The sequence below is a fragment of the Narcine bancroftii genome, chromosome 1 (genome assembly GCF_036971445.1).
Source record: "Narcine bancroftii isolate sNarBan1 chromosome 1, sNarBan1.hap1, whole genome shotgun sequence".
Lineage (NCBI taxonomy): Eukaryota > Metazoa > Chordata > Chondrichthyes > Torpediniformes > Narcinidae > Narcine > Narcine bancroftii.
The window spans coordinates 318474413-318496044 of NC_091469.1; the positions used below are offsets into that span (position 1 = coordinate 318474413).

At 45.7% G+C, this 21632-nt stretch overlaps 1 protein-coding gene across 4 annotated transcripts in view; it reads right to left on the reverse strand.

Annotated features, from left to right (window-relative positions):
- The window catches only part of LOC138747481 (collagen alpha-6(VI) chain-like), a 141000-nt gene that overhangs the window by 16757 nt on the left and 102611 nt on the right, over positions 1–21632 (reverse strand). For all 4 annotated transcript variants that reach the window (XM_069906747.1, XM_069906755.1, XM_069906738.1 and 1 more), the window contains exons 25-30: positions 18918–18953; positions 18793–18829; positions 15477–15491; positions 14885–15378; positions 6107–6188; positions 125–793 (exon numbers count right to left, since the gene is read on the reverse strand). In XM_069906747.1, coding sequence (XP_069762848.1) covers positions 125–793; positions 6107–6188; positions 14885–15378; positions 15477–15491; positions 18793–18829; positions 18918–18953 — 1333 coding nt within the window. The remainder of the gene's footprint in view (positions 1–124; positions 794–6106; positions 6189–14884; positions 15379–15476; positions 15492–18792; positions 18830–18917; positions 18954–21632) is intronic.

Sequence of the window (21632 nt, forward strand, 5' to 3'; positions counted from 1 at the left end):
ATATGCCCTCTGCCCTCTCCTCCTATCACCTTCTGGCTCCTTCCCCCTCCAGCCTGTGCTCCTCCTCTGAACCCTTCCCATCCTCCACCTCCTTACTGTTTTCCCCAAAGCACTCCCCACTTACTCCTCAGGTTTCTCAGGAATGCCACTGCAAACTTGTGTGCATACTCCATTTCTGCCCCCTGAGCTCTGTGCAGATGAACTAAATGTTGCTCCTGCGGGAGACTAACAAACTCCTCCAGTACTGCGATGTTGGCTTTCTCTCCAAGGACCAATGCAAAGACAACATATCCTCTGCATTTGGCGTCTCGCGATATTTCCAGCAACCTCTGCTCATCGATATTGGTGTCGCCTGAGAATATTGTAAAGATAACCCTGTATTTCATCTGTTTGGTAGCATTGGAGAAGAAATTTTTCAGGCTCCATTCCATGACGCTGCCAAAACTTGAGGTGCTCTCCCATGGATGAAGTGAGTCCTGGATGTGTCGCTTTTTCAGTGTTTTTGCAGTATAATCCAGAACTCCAAACTCCAGGTTAAAAGGCTCGTGGCCATATCTTGGCGTGTTACCAGAAGTATGTTGCACGATTGCCACTCTGGGATGGACACTGGAAGCTTTGGGCTCTTCAGAAATGACAAACTCATCCAGCATGGAGCTTAGGAAATGCTGAACAGTTTCTGAATGAGTCGCTTCCATTGCGTCCAGGTCATCAAGAAGAAAAGCTATATCCAGGTTCACTGGGATGGGAGTGCCAGGCTTAGCTCTTGTACACTGGCTAGCAGGTTGACACTGATCTGAAAAAGAAAAAAAAATGTTTAATGAGGAATTTGACATGCTTAAATGTTCATTTATTTGTTGCAATTGAAAGATGCAGATCCGGGAGACCAGAGGCTTAATGCTGTTCCGAGGGTTTCAGCTGGCCGGTGGCTCCATACAGGCTTTAAGCGGCCGGTTAAAGGAACTGTCGGTATTTGTGAGTGAAGTCCTGCAACCTTGCAGAGGTTTTCCCCCAAGATGGCGGTGCTTGTGCTCCACAGTGGCCACGGGGGGAGTAGCAGACTGGCACAGGGCACTGGAAATTGGGAGAACACCCCCCCCCCACCGCCCCCTGCTGCTGAGAAGGAGAAACAGAGGAGACGACCCTACAGGATGGCAGTCAACAGGAAAGGCGGCCACAGCATGAGGCTCGGAAGCTGAGGGACCGAAACAGGCCAGTCGATGGGGGGTGGGGGGGGGGAGACTGGCACGGATTGTGGGAGACTGGTGGATAGGAACTAGGCACCTCATCCCATCGATGCTGCTTGACTGGATTTGAGAGGGTGGTGAGGGCAAGAAAAGGGCTCCCGAGGGGTCTCTGGCTCTGAAGTCTTCCTGATGGTTTTGTAGGATTGGATCTGGAGCTCGAGCTGCCAATGAATTGAACAGAAGGCTGCGGGGAAATCCACGGACACTCAGTGTCTCTGAAGGGAGCTTCTGCTTCTCTCTGTCTGTAATGGGTGTTAAGTAACACTTGTATGACATGTTCTAAACCAGTGGTTCTCAACCTTTTTCTTCCCACTCACATCCCACTTCAAGTATTCCCTTTGCCATTGGTGCCCTGTGATTAGTAAGGGATTGCTTAGGTGGGATGTGGGTAAAACAAAAAGTTCGAAAGCCACTGTTTTAATTGGCCCTCATTGACTCATTATGTGCATGGTTTTAGAACTCCAAAAGAAATGGACCAATGACAATTTTTCTCCCACAATATATTTCAGTTACAATTCAGTCTAGAGCAGTGATTCTCAACCTTCACTTCCCACTCACGTCCCACCTTAAGCAATCTCTTACTAATCACAGAGCCCCGATGACATAGGGATTACTTAAAGTGGGATATGAGTGGAAAGAAAAAGGTTGAGAACCACTGATCTAAACTATTACACAACAATAAAGGAATTTTGATTCTTGAATTATCAAGCTTATAATTTTCCAATGTTGGAGTTTAAAGCAAGGCCAAAAATACCCTTGGCCAAACACCATTTTGGTCAGAACTACAAAGACTGTACATTGTTAAAGGTGCCAAACGTGCATTCCATATGTTTTTAGCAATGCACAGACTGAAAAGCATGATCAAAAATCAAGACAGCAAGGAAATGGGTAGGAAGACTTCAAGAGGATTTTGGTAAAACAATGATAAACAAATAAAGAGGCAGATGAGTCATGGAGTCACAGAGCAACAAGCCCTTGGTCCAACTTGCCTGTGCCAACCAGATGTCCAACCCATACGAGTCCCACTGCCTGCATTTTGCCCATACCCCTCTCAAACTATCTTATCCATGATTCTTAACCTAGCAAATTGTTCCAAACACCCACCATCATTGTGTAAAAAAAAGTTACCCCACGGATTCCTACTAAATCTCTTCCCCCCACCCCCATCCCTAAGACTGGTTATTGATTCCCAATCTCTGGGGAAATATTTCTCTGCGTTCACCCAATCTATTCCCCTCATGATGTTGTCCACCTTTATGAGAACCATCCTCCTGTGCTCAACCTCTCCCCTTAGCTCAGATCCTCCCACCCCCCACTCCCCCACCCCCCACCCACTGAGTCCTGGCCACATCCTTGCAAAGCTTCTTTGCACCCTGTACAGCTTGACAAAATCTTTCCCGCAGCGCGACCACAATTGAAGGCAAGACCCCAAATATCACTTTGCCGTCTTGTACAATTGCAACATAATCTCCACTCCCTCCTCCGACCCCAGTGTGTCGGAGGCCTTTTTGACCACCTGATCTACCAGTGCTGTCTGTGAGGCTGGAATCGGAATTTTGAAAAAAGCTGGAAGAACTCAGCATTGATAAAAGGGGAAACCAGTTAACGTTGCAATTTAGGGACCCTCTCTCAGAACTCGGTTTATAATGTTCAGAGCAGAGCAGTGGAGGGGGTGGGGGTAGTTGTCCGGTGTAAGACAAATGGCAAAAAAATGGCGGAGGTACCAGAACTCAGGGCTGACTCAGGTGAGGACCCTGCGGACGAGATTGGTGCCAGTGGGAGGGGGGTGGACATTTGCGGGCAGTGACCCCAAAATGAAGTATTGTGATTTCCCAGAGCAGGTCACGACTATTGCCCCCACAAATGGGGTCCCCCATCCTCAGCACTAGCATCTAGCATCACTGTAGTCCAGCATCACTGGGGTCGAGTGTCACTATCGTCTAGATCTCCAGCATCATTATTGTTCAGTATCACGAGTGTTCAGATCCCTGGCATCACTAGCATCTAGTGTCACTATCGTTCAGCATCACTAGCGCTAAAATCTCTGCCGTCACTAACATCTGGCATCACTATCGTTCAGCATCACTGTCATCCAGTGTCACTATCGTCCAGAGTCACTATCATCCAGCGTCACTGTCGTCCAGCGTCATTATAACCCAGAGTCACTATCGTCTAGTGTCACTGTCGTCCAGCGTCACTATAACCCAGCGTCACTATATCCCAGCGTCACTGTCATCCAGTGTCACTATCGTCCAGAGTCACTATCATCCAGCGTCACTGTCGTCCAGCGTCATTATAACCCAGAGTCACTATCGTCTAGTGTCACTGTCGTCCAGCGTCACTATAACCCAGCGTCACTATATCCCAGCGTCACTGTCATCCAGTGTCACTATCGTCCAGTGTCACTATCGTCCAGCGTCACTGTTGTCCAGCATCACTATAACCCAGCGTCACTATCGTACAGCTTCACTATCATCCAGTGTCACTATAACCCAGTGTCACTGTCGTCCAGCGTCACTGTCATCCAGCGTCACTATAACCCAGCGTCACTGTCGTCCAGCATCACTGTCGTCCAGCGTCACTGTCGTCCAGCGTCACTATAACCCAGCATCACTATAACCCAGCATCACTATAACCCAGCGTCACTATAACCCAGCGTCACTATAACCCAGCATCACTGTTGTATAGAGTCACTGTAACCCAGTGTCACTATAACCCAGCGTCACTATAACCCAGCGTCACTATAACCCAGCGTCACTATAACCCAGCGTCACTATAACCCAGCATCACTGTTGTATAGAGTCACTATTACCCAGTGTCACTATAACCCAGTGTCACTATAACCCAGCGTCACTATCATCCAGCGTCACTATCGTACAGCATCACTATCGTCCAGTGTCACTATCATCCAGCATCACTATTGTACAGCATCACTATCGTCCAGCGTCACTATAACCCAGCGTCACTGTCATCCAGCATCACTGTTGTCCAGCGTCACTTTGGTCCAGCGTCTCCGTGGTCCAGCATCACTGTGGTCCAGTGCCATTATCGTCCAGTGTCACTGTCATCCAGCAACACTGTCGTCCAGCATCACTGTTGTCCAGCCTCACTGTCGTCCAGCATCACTATTATCCAGCGTCACTATTGTACAGCGTCACTATCGTCCAGCGTCACTATAACCCAGCGTCACTGTCATCCAGCATCACTGTTGTCCAGCGTCACTTTGGTCCAGCGTCTCCGTGGTCCAGCGTCACTGTGGTCCAGTGTCATTATCGTCCAGTGTCACTGTCATCCAGCAACACTGTCGTCCAGCATCACTGTTGTCCAGCCTCACTGTCGCCCAGCATCACTATTATCCAGCGTCACTGTCGTCCAGCATCACTATCATCCAGCATCACTATCGTCCAGCGTCATTATCGTCCAGCGTCACTAGCATTTACATCTCTGGTGTCATTAGCATTTAGTGTCACTATCATCCAGCATCACTATCGTCCAGCGTCATTATCGTCCAGCGTCACTAGCATTTACATCTCTGGTGTCATTAGCATTTAGTGTCACTATCATCCAGCCTCAGTATCGGCCAGTCACTATCACCCAGCATCACTGGTGTCCATCGTCACTGATGTCCAGCATCACTATCGCCCAGTGTCACTGGTGTCCAGTATCACTGGTGTCCAGTATCATGAGTGTCCAGCATTACTGGTGTCCTGCATCACTATCGTCCAGTGTCACTATCACCCAGCATCACTTGTGTCCATTGTCACTGATGTCCAGCATCACTATCGCCCAGTGTCACTGGTGTCCAGTATCATGAATGTCCAGTATCACTAATGTCCAGCATCATGAGTGTCCAGCATTACTGGTGTCCTGCATCACTATCGTCCAGTGTCACTATCGCCCAGCGTCACTGGTGTCCAGCATCACTAGTGTCCAGCGTCACTAGTGTCCAGCATCACTAGTGTCCAGCGTCACTAGTATCCAGCATCACTAGTGTCCAGTGTCACTAGTGTCCAGCATCTCTATCACCCAGCATCATTATCGTCCATTGTCACTAGCGTCCAGTGTCACTATCACCCAGCATCACTGGTGTCCAGCATCACTGGTGTCCAGTATCATGAGTGTCCAGCATTACTAGCGTCCACCGTCACTGGTGTCCAGTGTCACCAGCATCCAGCATCACTAGTATCTTATGTCACTATCGCCCAGCGTCACTAGCATCTATCAAGCAGGCAAAGGAATTTGCAGTAGAAAATCAGACGAAAACAGGTGTAAGGGATACTGGAATGTGAGGAGTCAAGCAAGTGCTCATTAGAAATGAAGTATTACGGGTTAAATCAGGGTGAAGGGATGCTGGAATGGGAGGAAGGGTTATAAAAGTATAATAAAATAAGGATCTTCAAAACAGGATAGCAAGTAGATAGCTTTAGCAAGTCTTGGGGATTGATTAATGAGTAAAGAACAAAGACATGATATTTCCTGGCTAACAAGTTTGCAGGAAGGCACATAAACTGATAAGAAGTTAGAATCCACGTGGGCAGAATTACCTAATGCTAAACCAATCCAGGAGGCAGAAGAATGTTAGGGGGAAGGTATCTCTGTACTGAAATGAAATGTATAAAAGTTGGGTCTGCCTCAGTATCTGTGTGTATTCCCAGGGTAAGGGGAAGCACCCAACTTTGCATTGTTGTAATAGTATAATAAAGTTCTTTGTTCTCAATTTTTGTCTCGAGCAAATTCTGTGAAGGTACTTCTGTTTCTCACACAGGTATCGTCAAAAAGGGCAGCAAGAAAGGCAGTTTTGTGAAAGGGAAGTTTGAAAGAAGATCACAGGATAATCATAGTTGATCAGTTTAAAACTGTACCGTAACACAGAGTGCACGAAGAGACTTGAAGCAAGATTTCTTCAGCCCTTTGCCGTTGTCTTGGCAACACAACCACGGCATCCTTGGGAACAAAATTGCAAAGAAACTTGATTTAGAAGTAGAGAAAGAAACTTGCCAGGTTAGTAAAACCATAATTTATCTAATCAGCAGGTCTTGATTTTAACTGTCCGTGCTTCGCAGAAATCGGGAGGCCACAGGCAGTTAAATAAAGATCTCCATTTTTCCTCCTTATCTAACCGCTCTGCTGTCCCAGTCAGTTCTCTTGAATAGAGGAGCAGGGTGCTGAGCACAAAATTCAAAAGACTGTACTACAGGCTTTATTCCAGTAAAAGTCTGAACACCAGTTCATGCCTTGTGGCTCCCATGTGACTGGTTCAGGAGGGGCCAGCTTAGGTCGGCTGATTGACAGCCGGCCAGGTAGAGTCAGCCCTTTCCTGCAGGTACAGAGATCCCCCCCCCCCCCCCCTGCAGTTGGCTAGTGGTCGTATCGCCACAGTAAGTGAGCAGTATCCTTCTTTAAAAATGCAGATCATATCCACTGGCCAATTTCCAATTTCAGGGTTCGAGCAGGGGATGTGAAATTGTCAGAAGTCAGTTCCTGGCCCAGAAGCAGCTTAGCAATTAAACTCCAGCTTTATTCGAAGACCTGAGTGGGAGTTAATCCCATATGAAGCCACGTATGAATCTCACATTACACAGTTGTGGGGCATGAGTAGTATTACATTGTGAATTCTAACATTACTCACACGCTGGGCCAGAAATTGTTAGCTGCTTGTTAACTGACAGAGAGCATCTCGTATGCATTTTTTCCTCCACCATTCCTGCCGACGTTTCTGGAGTGGTGTTTCTGCAGCCGTGCCTCTCATTGCGGTATGACGGGAATGGATTGGAGGGACAGGGCCAAACCTTATACTCTGATGGATGATCAAAGGGGAGGATGTGACCATTCTGGGAAAAATTCCACATTAATATGCCACGCGCTGCTTCCACGACCCTAGATGTGTCAAGGGGCCAAAGAATGGCCGTCAACTTTTATGCATGATCCCACTGCAAGGCTGGAGCAGCCGATCCCCACACATCTGCTTCATGTCCACTTTGTAAAAGGAGGTTGCAAATTCGGAGGAAGCCACTATTGGGCCAGTCCCTTTCTCCCCTCTTTCTCCATTGCCCAGCAAGCTTTTCCCCTCAGGGATCTATTGAATTTTATCTTGAAAGTACCCACTACCCTTAATTAGCAATAAATTCTAGATCCTAACTGCTCTCGGTATAGAGCCTGTGGCAGGTTTCACCCAAATCTCGTCTTTGAACCATCGACGAATAAAAATCCACTAAATTCACTTTCCATCTTGTTTGGGTTCAAGGAATATAATTCCAATTTTTTCAGTCCAATTTTGCCACTGAAATCCCTCCGCCTGGAACCATTCCAGTAAATATCTGCAACAACCTCTTTAGGACATTCACATCTTTGCTGAATTCCGGTGCAGAAGGCGAAGAAATACAAGACAACTCCGATTATCCAAAATGGTGGGGACTGGGCCCATTTCGGATTATTTTTTTTCGGAGAACTGGTCATTTTTAAAAAACAGCCCAGTAGCAACAGTACATCATGTGTAACAGTGTTTAAACAACAAAGGAATGCCTTTGAAGCATTAAAATAATGCTTACCAAAAAAATGCTGGCCGTCGCCAATCCCCAACACATCCGGGCTGGTAGGACACTCCCTGGCAAGTCAGCAGAAACCTGTCTCCCCAGTCACCAGAGCTCCCGATGCCCGACTCCAAATCCTTCCCTCGGCCTACCATGCACACACATCGGTGACTCTGGTGTGCATATGTGATAGTAGGCTAAGGGGAGGGTTCAGAGTCGTCGTCGGGAGCTCCGATGTGCCAAGGAGGGAGGAAAGGGGATAGGAGGGGAGGGAACACCACCTAGCCCAAGGTTCCACTCCTTTCTGGGAGGCCACTCTCTTTGATGATGCCAGGACCAGGGATACTTCCACCTGCTTATGGCTGGAAGACAGTGGCATGCAGTTTGAGAGGGAGAGTTGGAGAGAAAAGTCAATAGGGGAAGGTAAAGAAGAAATGGAAAGAGAGAGGGGAGGGAGTTACCTGAAACTAGGACAATCATCATTCTCATTTCATGTTGAGTGAATTTTTTTTTCAACCCGTGAGGTTAGTTCAGCTCCAAAAAGATTTCAGGTAAATGAGGATTTCTGATTTGTTTCGGATCTCCTCATTCATCCAAAATTTTAAAAGAATTTTGAATAAATAAAGATTTTGGAGAATCCAATTTTGGATAATCGGAGTTGTACTGTACTCCATTTGTGAGCTCACTTGCGCTTTCTTTAGGTTCAGCGTGGGCCCCTGACTTTGGACACTGCTTCAATTCATGGATTCCCAGATCGCATGGGGAATTCCACTCCCTTAATAAACCCTGCTACTTCCAAGGACACGGGAACGTGTCCACACAGGAGCTCGGTTCCAGCATCCTTCCTGGGAATGTTAATTTGGTGAGCAGAAGAAATTCCAGTTTATAGAAAAAAAACCTTTTATACATGGTCCTCTAATAACATAAGTCAAATCATATCCTATCACATGAAAATTGTAAATCAGAAGTATAATAATTATTTACTTCATATCCCACTTACTATCAAATTCTATGATTATATGGAGTTAATAGTTAATTATTAATCATTCTTCATTATTTGTCGAAAATTACTGTTGAATAGAAAATAGTTAAGATATAATTAAGATTCCCTTATATAAAAAAATAATTTTATACTTCTCTGGTATTTTTGACTAATTCTGTGAAATGATCAAAATTAACGATCGACAGTTAACCCCATCTATACCTAGTTTTTCTCTTCTAATAAAAAGAAAACAAAAGGAAAGACAACCCCCCCTCGATAATCCAACCCCCCCCGATAATCCAACCCCTCCCTCTAAACAAGGTTATGAATTGTATAGATATGAATCGAATAACGACTTTCAGATATCAGACAGGTAGTCTCCGGGGCATCTGGACACCTTAAATTTTCAAGTTGTAATGAATGGGCCCCACATCTTATCAAATTCAACTTTATATCTTTGATGTTATATCTGATTTTCTTCAAGCCCATATGATATCAAATAACCATTGAATATGAGTGGGGAAAGAGTTATCTCTCCATCTCATGGGTTGAAATGGTACAGTTGGCCTACTAAGTGAGGCCAGAGAGTTTTGGTCAGTTTTCCTTGTAGAACTAGGGTTTGGACATATAAAATCTGAGGGCTGGTTGACAAAGTAGATGGTTGAAGTGTTTTCATGAACAAGGTCTCGGTCATTTAAAACAGAGATGCGTGGACACATCGTCCCTCAGAGGTTAGAGTACTCGGCCCCCAAGAATAGTGAAGGCCAGATCATTCGAAATATTGAAGGCGGAGATAGATAAGTACTTGAACGATCGAGGAATTGAGTGTGATGGGCACCGAAACGGAGCTAAGATTAGCCCTGGCCATATTTAATGGTGGGGCAAGCCTGAGGGCCCTGGTTTGGCCTCTACCTGCTGTACTTCTCACGTGCAGGCCTTTCCCTTATCCCTCATCTGGTCATGGTGTTGTCATGGCAAGCTCAAATGCGGAGTCAAGTTATGCAGCCACACGGCTCCTGCTGGTTTCCTGATGGCAGTACTGATCGAATCACCACCTCGTCATTCAAAAGAAAACCAGCGAAGTGAATGTCACACTGTGTGAATGCAAGAGTCATGATTGAGCAGCTTTAATTATGGGCAAACATTGGCATGCGTCAGAGGCATGTGTAGGTATATTAGAATATTAGGCCTGAGTCTTGTTCCTGCAGTCAGGGACTGCGGTAAAGCACGTAAAAACTAACCTGTTGTAATTTAATGAAACACCAAGATCTGCAGACAAAGTGATTGAGGTAAAAACACAATGTTGGAGAAACACAGCAAGTCAAATAATGTTTTCCTAAATAAATATATGCTGGATGCAGAGGCTGGGGGTCGGCGAGGATAAGGGGAATCCTGCTTTTGTTGCGTCTGTGGGCAGAGGGGCCAGGGCAGATAAGTGGGAAAGGGAGGAGATGCGGTAAGGGCTCTGCTGATGGTGCGGGAGGGGAAGCCGCATTTTTTGAAGAAGGAGGATATCTTGGAATGGAAAGCCACTTTTTTTTTGTTTGACGCACTGAGTTTCTCCAGTATAGCGTTTTTACTGTTGTAAATTTTTATGGTTTACACTGAATGGCTATAAATAGAGCCCTAGTTTGTAAGGGGTTGAATGGCTGCAAGTTGAATCCCGCCTCCTGATGCAAAGTTCACTTTTTAAATCTATATTTCATGTCATGTCCAGAGAGTTTGGTGGTGGTTGTAGTCAGCACAAGCCAGTTAAAGACATTTTTGTTCAAGAAAGTAGTTCAATTATATCAGGGACTGCACGCTATGGAGCATGAAGAAAGCAAAGCAGCCACATTTTATTTAAGGCTCTTTCAGGTGGCCAGAATACTCTGATGTAAAGTCGTATATTCTACCCCTATGTGGCTCTCGGGGTACCCACCTGAAAGAGCAGGAGGTGCCTCCGAGGCACACTTTCTAACCCTACTCCGGGAGGATAATCGCTTGAATGCAGCTGCCTGAAAGCTACAGTGAACAGGAGCCGGAGTGTGCTCCGAGGTGCCTCTCCTACAGCTGTCCTTTTCAGGTGGACAGCGCAGCGCTTTCAGGGCTGCCACCTGAACAACGATTCCAAAGCTCTGCATCCACTTCTGCAGGCGCATTCTTGGTGGAGAATGCACTTGAAAGCGGCTTTAGGGGTCCGAAACACTGAAAGGATCAAGTTTTTCATGGCCATTTGGTCCAGATAGATTGAGGGAACTACTCAATCACGCCTTCTTGCTGGATTCCCACAAGAAGAAGCTGTTATTCCATTAGTACCTGGTTGCTCTGCAAATATCGACATTTTGTCAATCCTCAATTGCCACCTGAAACAACCTGATGAGTGAGGATTTGGTTTTCCCACCAAGTTTGGTGCCGGCTTTAATAAGTGGTCAACACATAGATGGATGGTGTTTTAGAGATCAAACCAACGACCTCATTCGACCAACGCACACAAAGGTCACATTTCAAAGGCAAGGCGATCGATGCAGTTCACATCATTTTTTTATTAGGCACAGTGTCATCCTGCGAGAGCACTCCAGTTTGGTTTGGATGGATCTTTGGATCCAAGCTCCCGAAATGCAATGGTCATTTCATGAACAATGAGAAGATAGCTGTAGATGACACTTTCCAGGTTCTAGTATTTCCCCATTTCAAAACGTGTCATCTTCAAAGAAACATGAGGCTGATATTCCAAATTACTATCTTATTAATTTAGTAAATCAAATTTTGTAGGTGCAGCTGTAAGTAGCTTTAATTTGTTGATATAACGAATAAACATTTTGCATAACTTCACATTGAGATTTCCTTAACAATGAATAAACAAAGCATTCAGTTATATTTAAAGACAACGATATTCGAATTTAAATAGATATACAAAAAATAAAACTAAATAAAATGAAAAGTATCTGGAGCTTCCATTTCTGTAATGATTCATTGAAGAATGAGATGCAAACTCCCTGTCTGCTCAGATATTACTACATACGATGTCATAGTCACTATGGTAACACTACAAACAGTCATTTTCCTTCAAAGGATAGGCACAAAATTAACAAAAAATCAAAAGAAAACACAAGGTTTTAACCTTTACAATAACTATCCACTCCATCCTGCTCGAGAGAAGGAAGCAAAGTTCTGACCAGGAATCTGATGCTTCAGTGATTTCCAGCAAAAGACCAAGCAAGCAGATATGTATAATTCATTTAAGCATGAGCCTGAGTGGAAAAAAAGGGGAGAAAATGCCACTGTGTATATTCAAGAGGGAATTTTTTGTGTGTATTTTGATTAATATGGTTGATAGTGTGAAAAATATATTTTTTTTAAAAAAGCATGTGCCTGAGCTATTTTATCCTCTGCACATTTTCAAAACAGAGCAGCACTCCATTTGATATGCTCGTTATTGTAAAAATGGAAATGCATTGTAACCAATATATTTCCATACTTGTGAAATGTGAGTGATGTCTACAGGTTTTCTACAATGCCTCCAGTTCACACTGGCATCTTATGTGTTCTACCTCTCTCTCAACCTGGTATTTCTGAGGAAGCCTAACAGTACAGAGAGAAGGATTCTAGGAACAGACCAACAGGTTATCTCCACTATTACATCCAGCTGCACATTTGACAGAGTCGAGGATCACAACATAAAGGAAGATTCATTCAGCACCAACCAAGGGCAGCATGAGAGCACTGTTATGGGGTCCATTCTGGAGCCTGCTGGCTGCAGGAAAGAAATGGTGGTGCATGCTTTCACACGTGAGCCTTCTCCCCGATGGGTGGGCAGAGAAAGGGAGTGTTGTTCAGAGAGCGATGGGTCTTTTAGAATGTCGCCTGCCTCTCCTAGGTAGCAGGAGGTGTGGATGAAGCCCTTTGAAGACAGGGGCATTTTCGTTCTACTCAGATCCTTATTTGCTATCTTGTGTGGGTTCTTCTGATCTTCAGCTGAACAGCTCGCATCCAGTAAATATGTTTTCTTTGGTGCACCTGAAAAGTCGTTGAGAGATGGAGATGGGGGGGAGAGGGGGGGAAACGTGCCAAACTTTTTTGTCTTCTCAGAAAGAGGCATTGTTGCACACTCTTGATCATTGCATTGATGTGTTGTCAGGTCATCGGAGGTTTTCATTCCCAAAAACATGAAACTAGATCGTTCTTTGATGAAGGGCTCAAGCCTGAAATGTTGGTGATGTGTCTTTACATTTGGTGCACAGTACATTTCTGATTATCTGAAACACTCGGGACCGGATGTGCATCGGTTAACTGCACTTTCTGGATACCCGAGAAATGCCTTCATGCTGTGCAGTTTAAGCAGCAGAATCAGCCGTCACGGACACGGACACCTCCCCACCGCCGTCGCCAAACCTGCCCGAGCACCCAAGGTCTCCGCTTCAATCCAGTGTCCCCACCACACTGTATCAGCCCCCTCAACCCCACTGACTCAAGGTCCCAGTGTTGTTGTCCAGACGACCGAATCAAAGTAGGACCACGATTCTATTGTGGTTATCTACCTTGCAAATCACAGCAAGTTTACTCGACAATGCTCATAAATGCTTAAACAAAACCGCACATGCCTGCAATAGAAAAGTAAAATTGAAATTGAAGGAAATCCGAACTTGAGTGTTCAGCTTGAAAATCTTATCACTTTGAAACATTCTTAAAGGGTTATCACTGAAAGCTCACTAATGTTCTTGGATTGCTTAAAAATTATTTTAACAGAGTTAAAATGTACTTTTCCATAGGAAGAGCTGACATTGAAGGGTCAAACAGCGATGTTGCTATGAGCTCTTGGCCGCCACAAGTCACTTACCCTGTGGTAACATTTTTTGACACCTCCTGCTTAAAACCCAAGAGTGCAGAAGGATCGTGAAGCCCTGCTTTTGCGGTCGTTATTCGTACTGAAAATTAAGATCAAGCGAGCATTTCCCCTTCTGCTCTACGGGGAGGTTTCTGTCCTCCCTGAGCTCCCCTTAGGATACCGGCATTAGGGTGTGACAGGTGTACTGCCCCAGTTGAACTGTTACTCTCCCCTGAGTGAGTTGCACCCGGGAGTATACAGCCAGAAATGAGAACCCTTACAGGCTCTCCTCCCCATCTCACCAGGTAAGTGAGGCTAGAGGTATTTCCCTGGCGGCCACTTAGGGTCTCCACCTCTCACATCTCTTCACTGGGCCAGACTAGGATGGAGCTAGTCTAGGGTGTACTAGGGTCTTCTTTCCCCGCTGATTCTGCCAAGCCCGTTCCTTTGGGCGTGGTTTCACTAGAGAGTAGGTAGGGACAGTAGGAATCTCGTTCATGCGCGTTGCTAATTAGATGATGAAGCATTTGGCTGTTGTTCCATACATCACTGATTTCTCAATGACTTTCTGCACTTGTCACAGTTTATAGTGTTATGCCCACTGCTGGTAAATTCGGACTGTAACCAATGCACTCATCCGTAGGTCCCTACCCCTTCTCCTTGGACCACTGGATAGGTAAGGGCTGGCTTGGTCTCATCCGCCAACCTGTCCCTCATAATGAGATGGACAGTCGGACTCAACCTCAGAAGTACCGATACCTTCACTGTTGGTATTGATTTATGTACCGGGAACTCCAACAGCAGGAGTTTTCAGGAGTTATGGCTCTTTGCTGCTCCGAATCTCTGCCACCGAGAAACGGGAGTAATTGTCTTGCTACTCCTCCGGGGGATGCAGCACTAACAATACCATGCAGCCTACGATTCTTGTGGCTGCACTGAAGGTTAGCAGAATCAGCCATAGCTTGTTTTCGCCCTCGTGCATGACCCCTCAGTAGCGGCTGTCAGGGTTGCTTTGGGGGATCAAGTTAGCCATCCTCCGGCCTAGGACGTTTCAGGGGAGTGGGACCATGTGGTGGCACCTTCAACCTCCCACAAGACTGCCGTGAACTTGGTGGCAGTGCACCTCCCTCCCCCGAGGGACAACAAGGCCTGGCGCCACTGATCTCCAAAAGCGGCAGCCCGGACTGCCACCCATCAGAGTCACAGTTTACTCCCGTAGTTTTGTAACTTGGCATTTAAAATTACGCACGTTGGTCCTTCAAATTCCAGCTAACATTATGCCCTACAGAGAACAGAATTAGAAGCGTGCAATGCACCTCACCTGAAACACGTGTTCTACTTCAGGGATGCTTTTAAAAGAGATGACGATGGGAATTATACTTGAAGCGCTGAACTCTGTAGCTGCCATGGCCATGGCTTTGGAGTCCTGCGATCCTCCATTAGTGAGAAACACAGCTACTTTCTTCACAAGGGCACCATTGCGAACTCGCTTGAACGTATTTCTGGCCACGAACCTCATACTGCTGCCAATATTCCGTTTGCTTTGTGAGCGCTCGTATGCCATCTCTTCTATTTCTTTCAGGAGTGATTGCTTTCTCTTAAAGGTGGGAAATCGGATGAAAGGCTTTGCTTCACTGTCGTAGGTGAGGACTGCCACGCGGGCACCTGTGGGACAGTTATTCCCAGCGATGTTAATGGACTGCACGAAATCCAGGACAATTTTCTTCATCCTTTCAAACACAGGGCGAGTGACGTCTGCAGACGTGTCCAGAACAAAGGCCAGCTCTGTCGGGTAGGCCGGGCACTCTCCACTTCCTGCAACAAGCCAACAACATTTTGCATTTCAAGGTGACATTCATTCAAGGAAAGTGCAGGAGATTTGTTTTTGAAAATATTCTTAAAGAGCCACTTACTTTGTGAACAACAGGCTGAGGGAAAAAAAAGGAAAAAGAACTTTTAATGCAAAGAAGCAGTTTTATTTATTAACTGTTCACCACATTGATCAATGATTTCAGGCCACATCTACAAGTGGATCTGCTCGTCCACGTCATTTTGAAATACAATTTTCATAGCCCCGGGTGAGCATTCGTGAGGTTACAATTGAACAGTGCAGCACTGGAAAAGGTGCTCCCATCCGCAATGTCTGTGTTGAACAAGATTAAACTAAATATCAGCTCCCTGCTACATATTCTCCTCCTCCCTGCATATTCATGTCTCTATCGAAAATGCCTCTGAAACATGACTGCTGTCTTGGCATCTTCCACCACTAATGGCAATCCATTCCAGTGATCTACCACTCTCTGCTCAAAAAATGTGCCCCACACATCGCCTTTGCGCTCCTCTATCCCTCTCACCTCAAAAGCATCCTCTCTAGTGTGAACACGGGATTCTGACTGTCTGCCCAATCTTGGACCAGAAGACAAAGGAGGAGAAATAGGCTATTCAGCCCATCGAGGCTGAATTTAATCATGACCTGATCCATTTCTCCAGTCAGCCCCTCTCCCCGATCTTCTCTCCATAATGAAGAACCTGTCAATCTGCCTTAAAATACACCCAATGACTTAAACTTCACAACTGCCCATGGCAACAACTTCCACAGATTTACCACCACTTATAATTTTATAAACTTTCTACCAGGCTTTCACTCAGCTTCTGAAGGTCCAGAGGAAACAACCCAGTTTGCCCAACCTCTCCAATCCAGGCAACACCCTGTTACATCTCTGCTGTACCTTTTCCAAAGCCTTCCTGCAATGGGCTGACAAGGGAAACCACCTGTGGTGCGCTGGGGCATGGCAAACAAACACAAAACTCGAGAAAGTTGAACCCCAGGTCTGTGTAGGCTCTGGTTCCACATGCCCGACGGATTTAGGAAGGGGGCCAGCTTGAGTCTTTATATGGACCAGTGATTGACATCTGGCCGGGTGGGGCCAGCCTCCCGGGTTGCCTACCTCCAAGTATAGTGGTTCCCCCTGCAGTAGGCCGGTAGGAGTGCGGCCAATGTAGTGGTTGGATCACCACACTATCTTGACACAAAATTTGGATGGACAGGGTCCATCATCTGACTATCCCAGGTGCGAGTTTGCCATCCAAATGACAGCAACTGCCAACTTGTGAACCGATTTATGGACGAGTCCATACAGGCCCACATGACCAATGAACACCTGTTGGGAATGGGCAGATCGTAGCACCCCATCTCATTAATGCCTTTGCTGGCATTATGCTGCTTAATCATCCACCCAGGGCCTTTTCTTAAAATATTCCAGCTGTGCTCATACTCAGCAATAGCACGTGCCTGCCCACCAGTGCAAGTGAACTTGGATAGGATGGTTACTTCATGTGTCTCCTCCATGCAGTTATAGTAGCAGCTCCAGCCTTCACTTTACTACCTACCCTCAACATCCAACACAAAGCTGCCACCTCACTTTCTGACCAGGCACATTTCAGTCTTCCAGACCCAAAACAGAACTTCACAATGCCAGATAATTAGCTGTTACACTCTCAAACATTTTTCTTTTTCTTCACAAGAAAAATTGAAATTTTACTCTTTTTTTTTAATCCCCAGCTTTACTTGTGCTGCCCTACAGATAATCCCACCCACTCTAAGAGAAATGTAAAAGTTTCAGATGACCAGAAGATAGGCCATTCAGCCCATCAATTCTTTCCCACCATTTCATCATGAACCATTTCATCCATTTTCTTCCTCACCCCCACCCCCCTGCTACCCGACTTTCACCCCATAACTGTTCACCCCCTGGCTAATCAAGGATCTCTAACTTAAACACACCTAATTACCTGGACTGCACAACAAACTGGGGCAACAAATTCTACAGATTTACCACCCACCCCTGGCAGTAAAAATTACTGTTCGAAGCAGATGCCCTAAGATTGCAAGATTCCAAGATGCTGGAATCTTGTACAGACAAAGAATTTCTGGATGAATTCAGCAGGTCAGACAATATCTGTGAGTGGAAATGGTCAGTCAACATTCAGCTCTGGACCGTTTTCAGGACTGGAGGGATAAAGGGTCCCGACCTGAAGCATTGGCTGACCATTTCCACTCACGGATGCTTGCTGCTGTCTAACCTGTGGAGCACAGTTGGCATAGCCGTTAGTGCAACGCCTTTATGGTGCCAGTGATCGGGACCGGGGTTCGAATCCTGCACTACCTGTGAGGAGTATGCACGTTCTCCCTGTGTCTATGTGGGTTTTCCCCGGGGGCTCCGGTTTCTTCCCACCCTTCAAAACGTACAAGAGCTGTAGGTTAATGGGGTGTAAACTCGGACTCGTGGGCCAAAATGGCCTGTTACCATGCTGTATGTCTAAATGAAATTCTTTGTCTGCCCACTCACTTTCAGCTGGCCCCACCATCACTCCTGCCCTCAAGTCCTTCTTTGTCATTCACAGACTTCCCTTAGGTTCACTCCGCTCCTCCTGCAACTTACGTTCCCAGCTGCAACGAACAGTCATTTTGCCGGAAATGTAAACTTGGTTTAACTCTTTCTGCAAATACTGTGAAATATTTCCCACCAGCTCTGCTTTTATGATGCTGGTTTGTGGGCGTGTACTAGAGATGGTGAAAACACATCTTCTGTTTTGGATGTGTCAGGTGCATTGTTATGTCCCAAGCACTGTGACGAACAGGCAGGGAAGGAGACCCTGCCCCGATGGAGAAATTCAGGTTGTTGGGCATCAGCACCTTTGCCTGTCACCATCCTCCATTACTCCAGACACTGTAGCAGAGAAATTAGTCTCCCCATCAGCATCAAGCTCAGATACTCTATCACCTCATCAGGTATCCCTGTTACCAACTTAATTTCTGATCGGCCCAATCTGTGCAGGCGGGCCCATACACATCAGGAATGGAACTGAGATGACGGTTCCAAAATCAGAATCAAAAGCCATCATCATTTCACCAATTTATTTTCAATCTGAGGAGAAAGGACACACTGTTCGAAGTATACCGGAGGTGGTAGGTTAATTGGGCTCGAAAGGGCCTGTATGTCGAAATATAAAATTTTACATTTTTATTTTAATTATTCCACCATCAAATCCCAAATGTGATTTTTAATATTTTTCATCTCAGTCTGGATTTTTAAAAGAACAATCTGCTGGAATTTAAGGAAATTGAGACAATATTTGGTTTCACATTTTAACACATCAAAAATTTGACTTTCACCAAGAGATTTCAGCTTAAGTAATTACTAAAAGCGTTAAGAGGTTGTCACTTACGACAGTTGTCTCGTATGTATGCTACAAGGTCACATGGCTGCAAGGAAATTAAAAGGGTTTAAGTTTTCAGACAAACCTCTGGATAAAACTAGACTCTGCGAATATGTACATATTCAATTCCATACCGTTTCTGATCTGTGGCCTGGTGCTCCTTTGGGGCCCTGGTGGAAAGGAGAGAAGAAAAGTTTAAGCAACGTCAATTTTCCCATTCCTCTTCAATGTTCTCTACTACACCTCCTTATGCTTATGGTACAGTAAAAACCCTGGTACCTGGAATTCAAGCAACCGGCAGCCTCAAGCAACCAGCAAAATAAAATCTGAAAAATGAATAAAACAAATTAAAATAAATAAGAATAAAATAAAAGTTAAAAGACCTAATATATCTAATTTAATTTAATTTAGGCATACAGCACGGTAACGGGCCATTTCGGCTCACGAGCCATGCCCGTCAATTACATCCAATTAACATACAGTCCCGAAACATTTTTGAATGGTGGGAGGGAACCGGAGTCCCTGGAGGAAACCCACGCAGACACAGGGAGAATGTACAAACTCCTTACAGACTGCGCGGGATTCTAACCCCTGGTCCCGATCACTGGCACTATAAAGGTGCTATGCTCACCGCTATGCCAACCGTGCGGGATTCGGATCCGGGTCCTGATCACTGGCACTTTAACAGTATTGCACTAACTGCTAACTTAAAGTTGTAAAAGTTTAAAATTGTAAAAGTAAATGTTCGCTGAAGTAACACATAACCCTTTGGAGAAGATGGAAGCAAATATTCAGCCAGCAGATGTGCCTCGGTCAGGCTTTGCTGTTTGAGTAAAGTGCGAAACAGCAATGGTGTCACCGAGGATGAAGAGCTAGTTGATGCTGCTCACCGTTAGGGTGACTCTCTTAAAGTGACTCCTTATCCTCCTTATCCCTGCTTCGTACGAGTTTACCTGGACAGAGGCTTTATCTGTAAATTTTGTGGGGGTTGGGGGGGGAGAGTTAATTATCTATAATGTTATTGATCGTCTTTTAGGTGGCTCTGTACTGGGGAAGGAACCTGCAGATGCAGCGATGGTTAAATGTTGTCAAATAATGTGACTGAAAATAAAGTAAGATGGTTTAAGTTTTATATAGTCATGCAAGTGTTCAGTGTAAGAATTTTTGTTTTTTGTCTTGTAAACTGTTTATTTTTAATGCAGGTGTATAATGTAAGTCTCAAGCAACTGAAAAACTCGCTTATCTGGCAAAAACTTATCCCCATTGGTGCCGGATACCAGGGATTTTACCATATTACCATTTTGCTTGCTATGTCTGCAATGGATTCTTGCCACATTCTTTATCACATTGCTTAGATGTGAGCCTAACCATTTAAAAAAATTTAGACATACAGCACAGTAACAGGCTATTTCAGCCCACAAGTCCGTGACACCCAATTTACACCCAATTATCCTACACTCCCAGTACATTTTGAACAATGGGAGGAAACCGGAGCCCCCGGGGAAAACCCATGCATACTCAGGAAGAATGTACAAACTCCTTACAGACAGTGCGGGATTCGGATCCGGGTCCCGATCACTGGCACTTTAACAGTATTGCGCTAACTGCTAAGTTAACTGAGCCACCCATAACAGTTTTTTTTGTAACAAGGAAATAAATGGGATTGCTGTGAGTTCAATTAAGTCCCACCATCAATGATTGTTCGCCGATCAGGCAGGGTCACTGGACAGTGTTGTGCATTGTGTTATGCAATTTGTTGCATTTGTCTTCCTCAGCAAGGATTGCTGTTGTGCTGGATTTCCTGCAGATAGGGGGCGTACAAACAAAAAAAGGTGGGCTGCAACAGATGAACAGTGCCCCTAGGTACCATGCCACTCACCCATCAACCTCTTTCTTGCATTCCACCTCATTGATATTTGATATCCGGTTCACCACTGTGGTGTTGTTGGCAAATTGGAACGGTATTTAACTGTACAATCATGGTTGCAGAGGGAGGGTAATAGGGAACTGAGCACACATTCTTGAGGAATGCCGGTGAACAGTGGTGATCAAGGAGGAGATGTTGTTATCAATGATCACCGATTGTGGTCCTTTGTGGTCAGGAGGTCCAGTTGCAGAACGGGGCACCGAGACCTAGATCCTGAAGTTTGGAAATAAGCCTCATCAGACTCTGGTCTTGAAGACAGAACTGCTGTCTGCAAATTGTAGTCTGACATGTGTGTCCCAGAGCTTCTGTTCGAAGAGTCCACAAGCCAGAATGTGTGCCAGAAGACAAAGAGGATCTCCTACAATCTTATAGACCCCAAATAGTCCTCGGTACCCCAAGGAGAAGAAAAGCAGGCTGACCTTGGAATGATGCGGGAAATAAAGGGTTGACTTCAACTTCCCTAATATTGCCTGGCACTTCCTCACTACAAGAGGGAGAGATGTGACTGAATTTGCCAGGTGTATTCAAGAAGGATTCCTGACACAGTATGTTGTCCAGCCTTGGTTGGCAACCGCAGAGCCAGTCCTGCTACGGAAGCATGTCAGGGGCCATAAGACTGATCCACTGGTGGAAGCGATGCACCTCATTCACGCCAACCCTCAATATGTGTTTGTGAGGTACCCTGATGGCCACGAGAACACTGTACCGATCCGAGACCTGGCGAGGGCCAGAGACCTGGAAACGGCCCCACCTGCCGCCAACCAGCCTACGGATCTGATCGCACTATGCAGAAGCACAATCCTGGAGTCCGAGCCACCTGGCTCCCCGTCTGGCTCCTCCCTCCAGGAGTCAACCCCCTGGGAGACATCGGACCACCCATTCCCCCCGGGAATCACCCATCATCACCCCGACCCAAACTGTT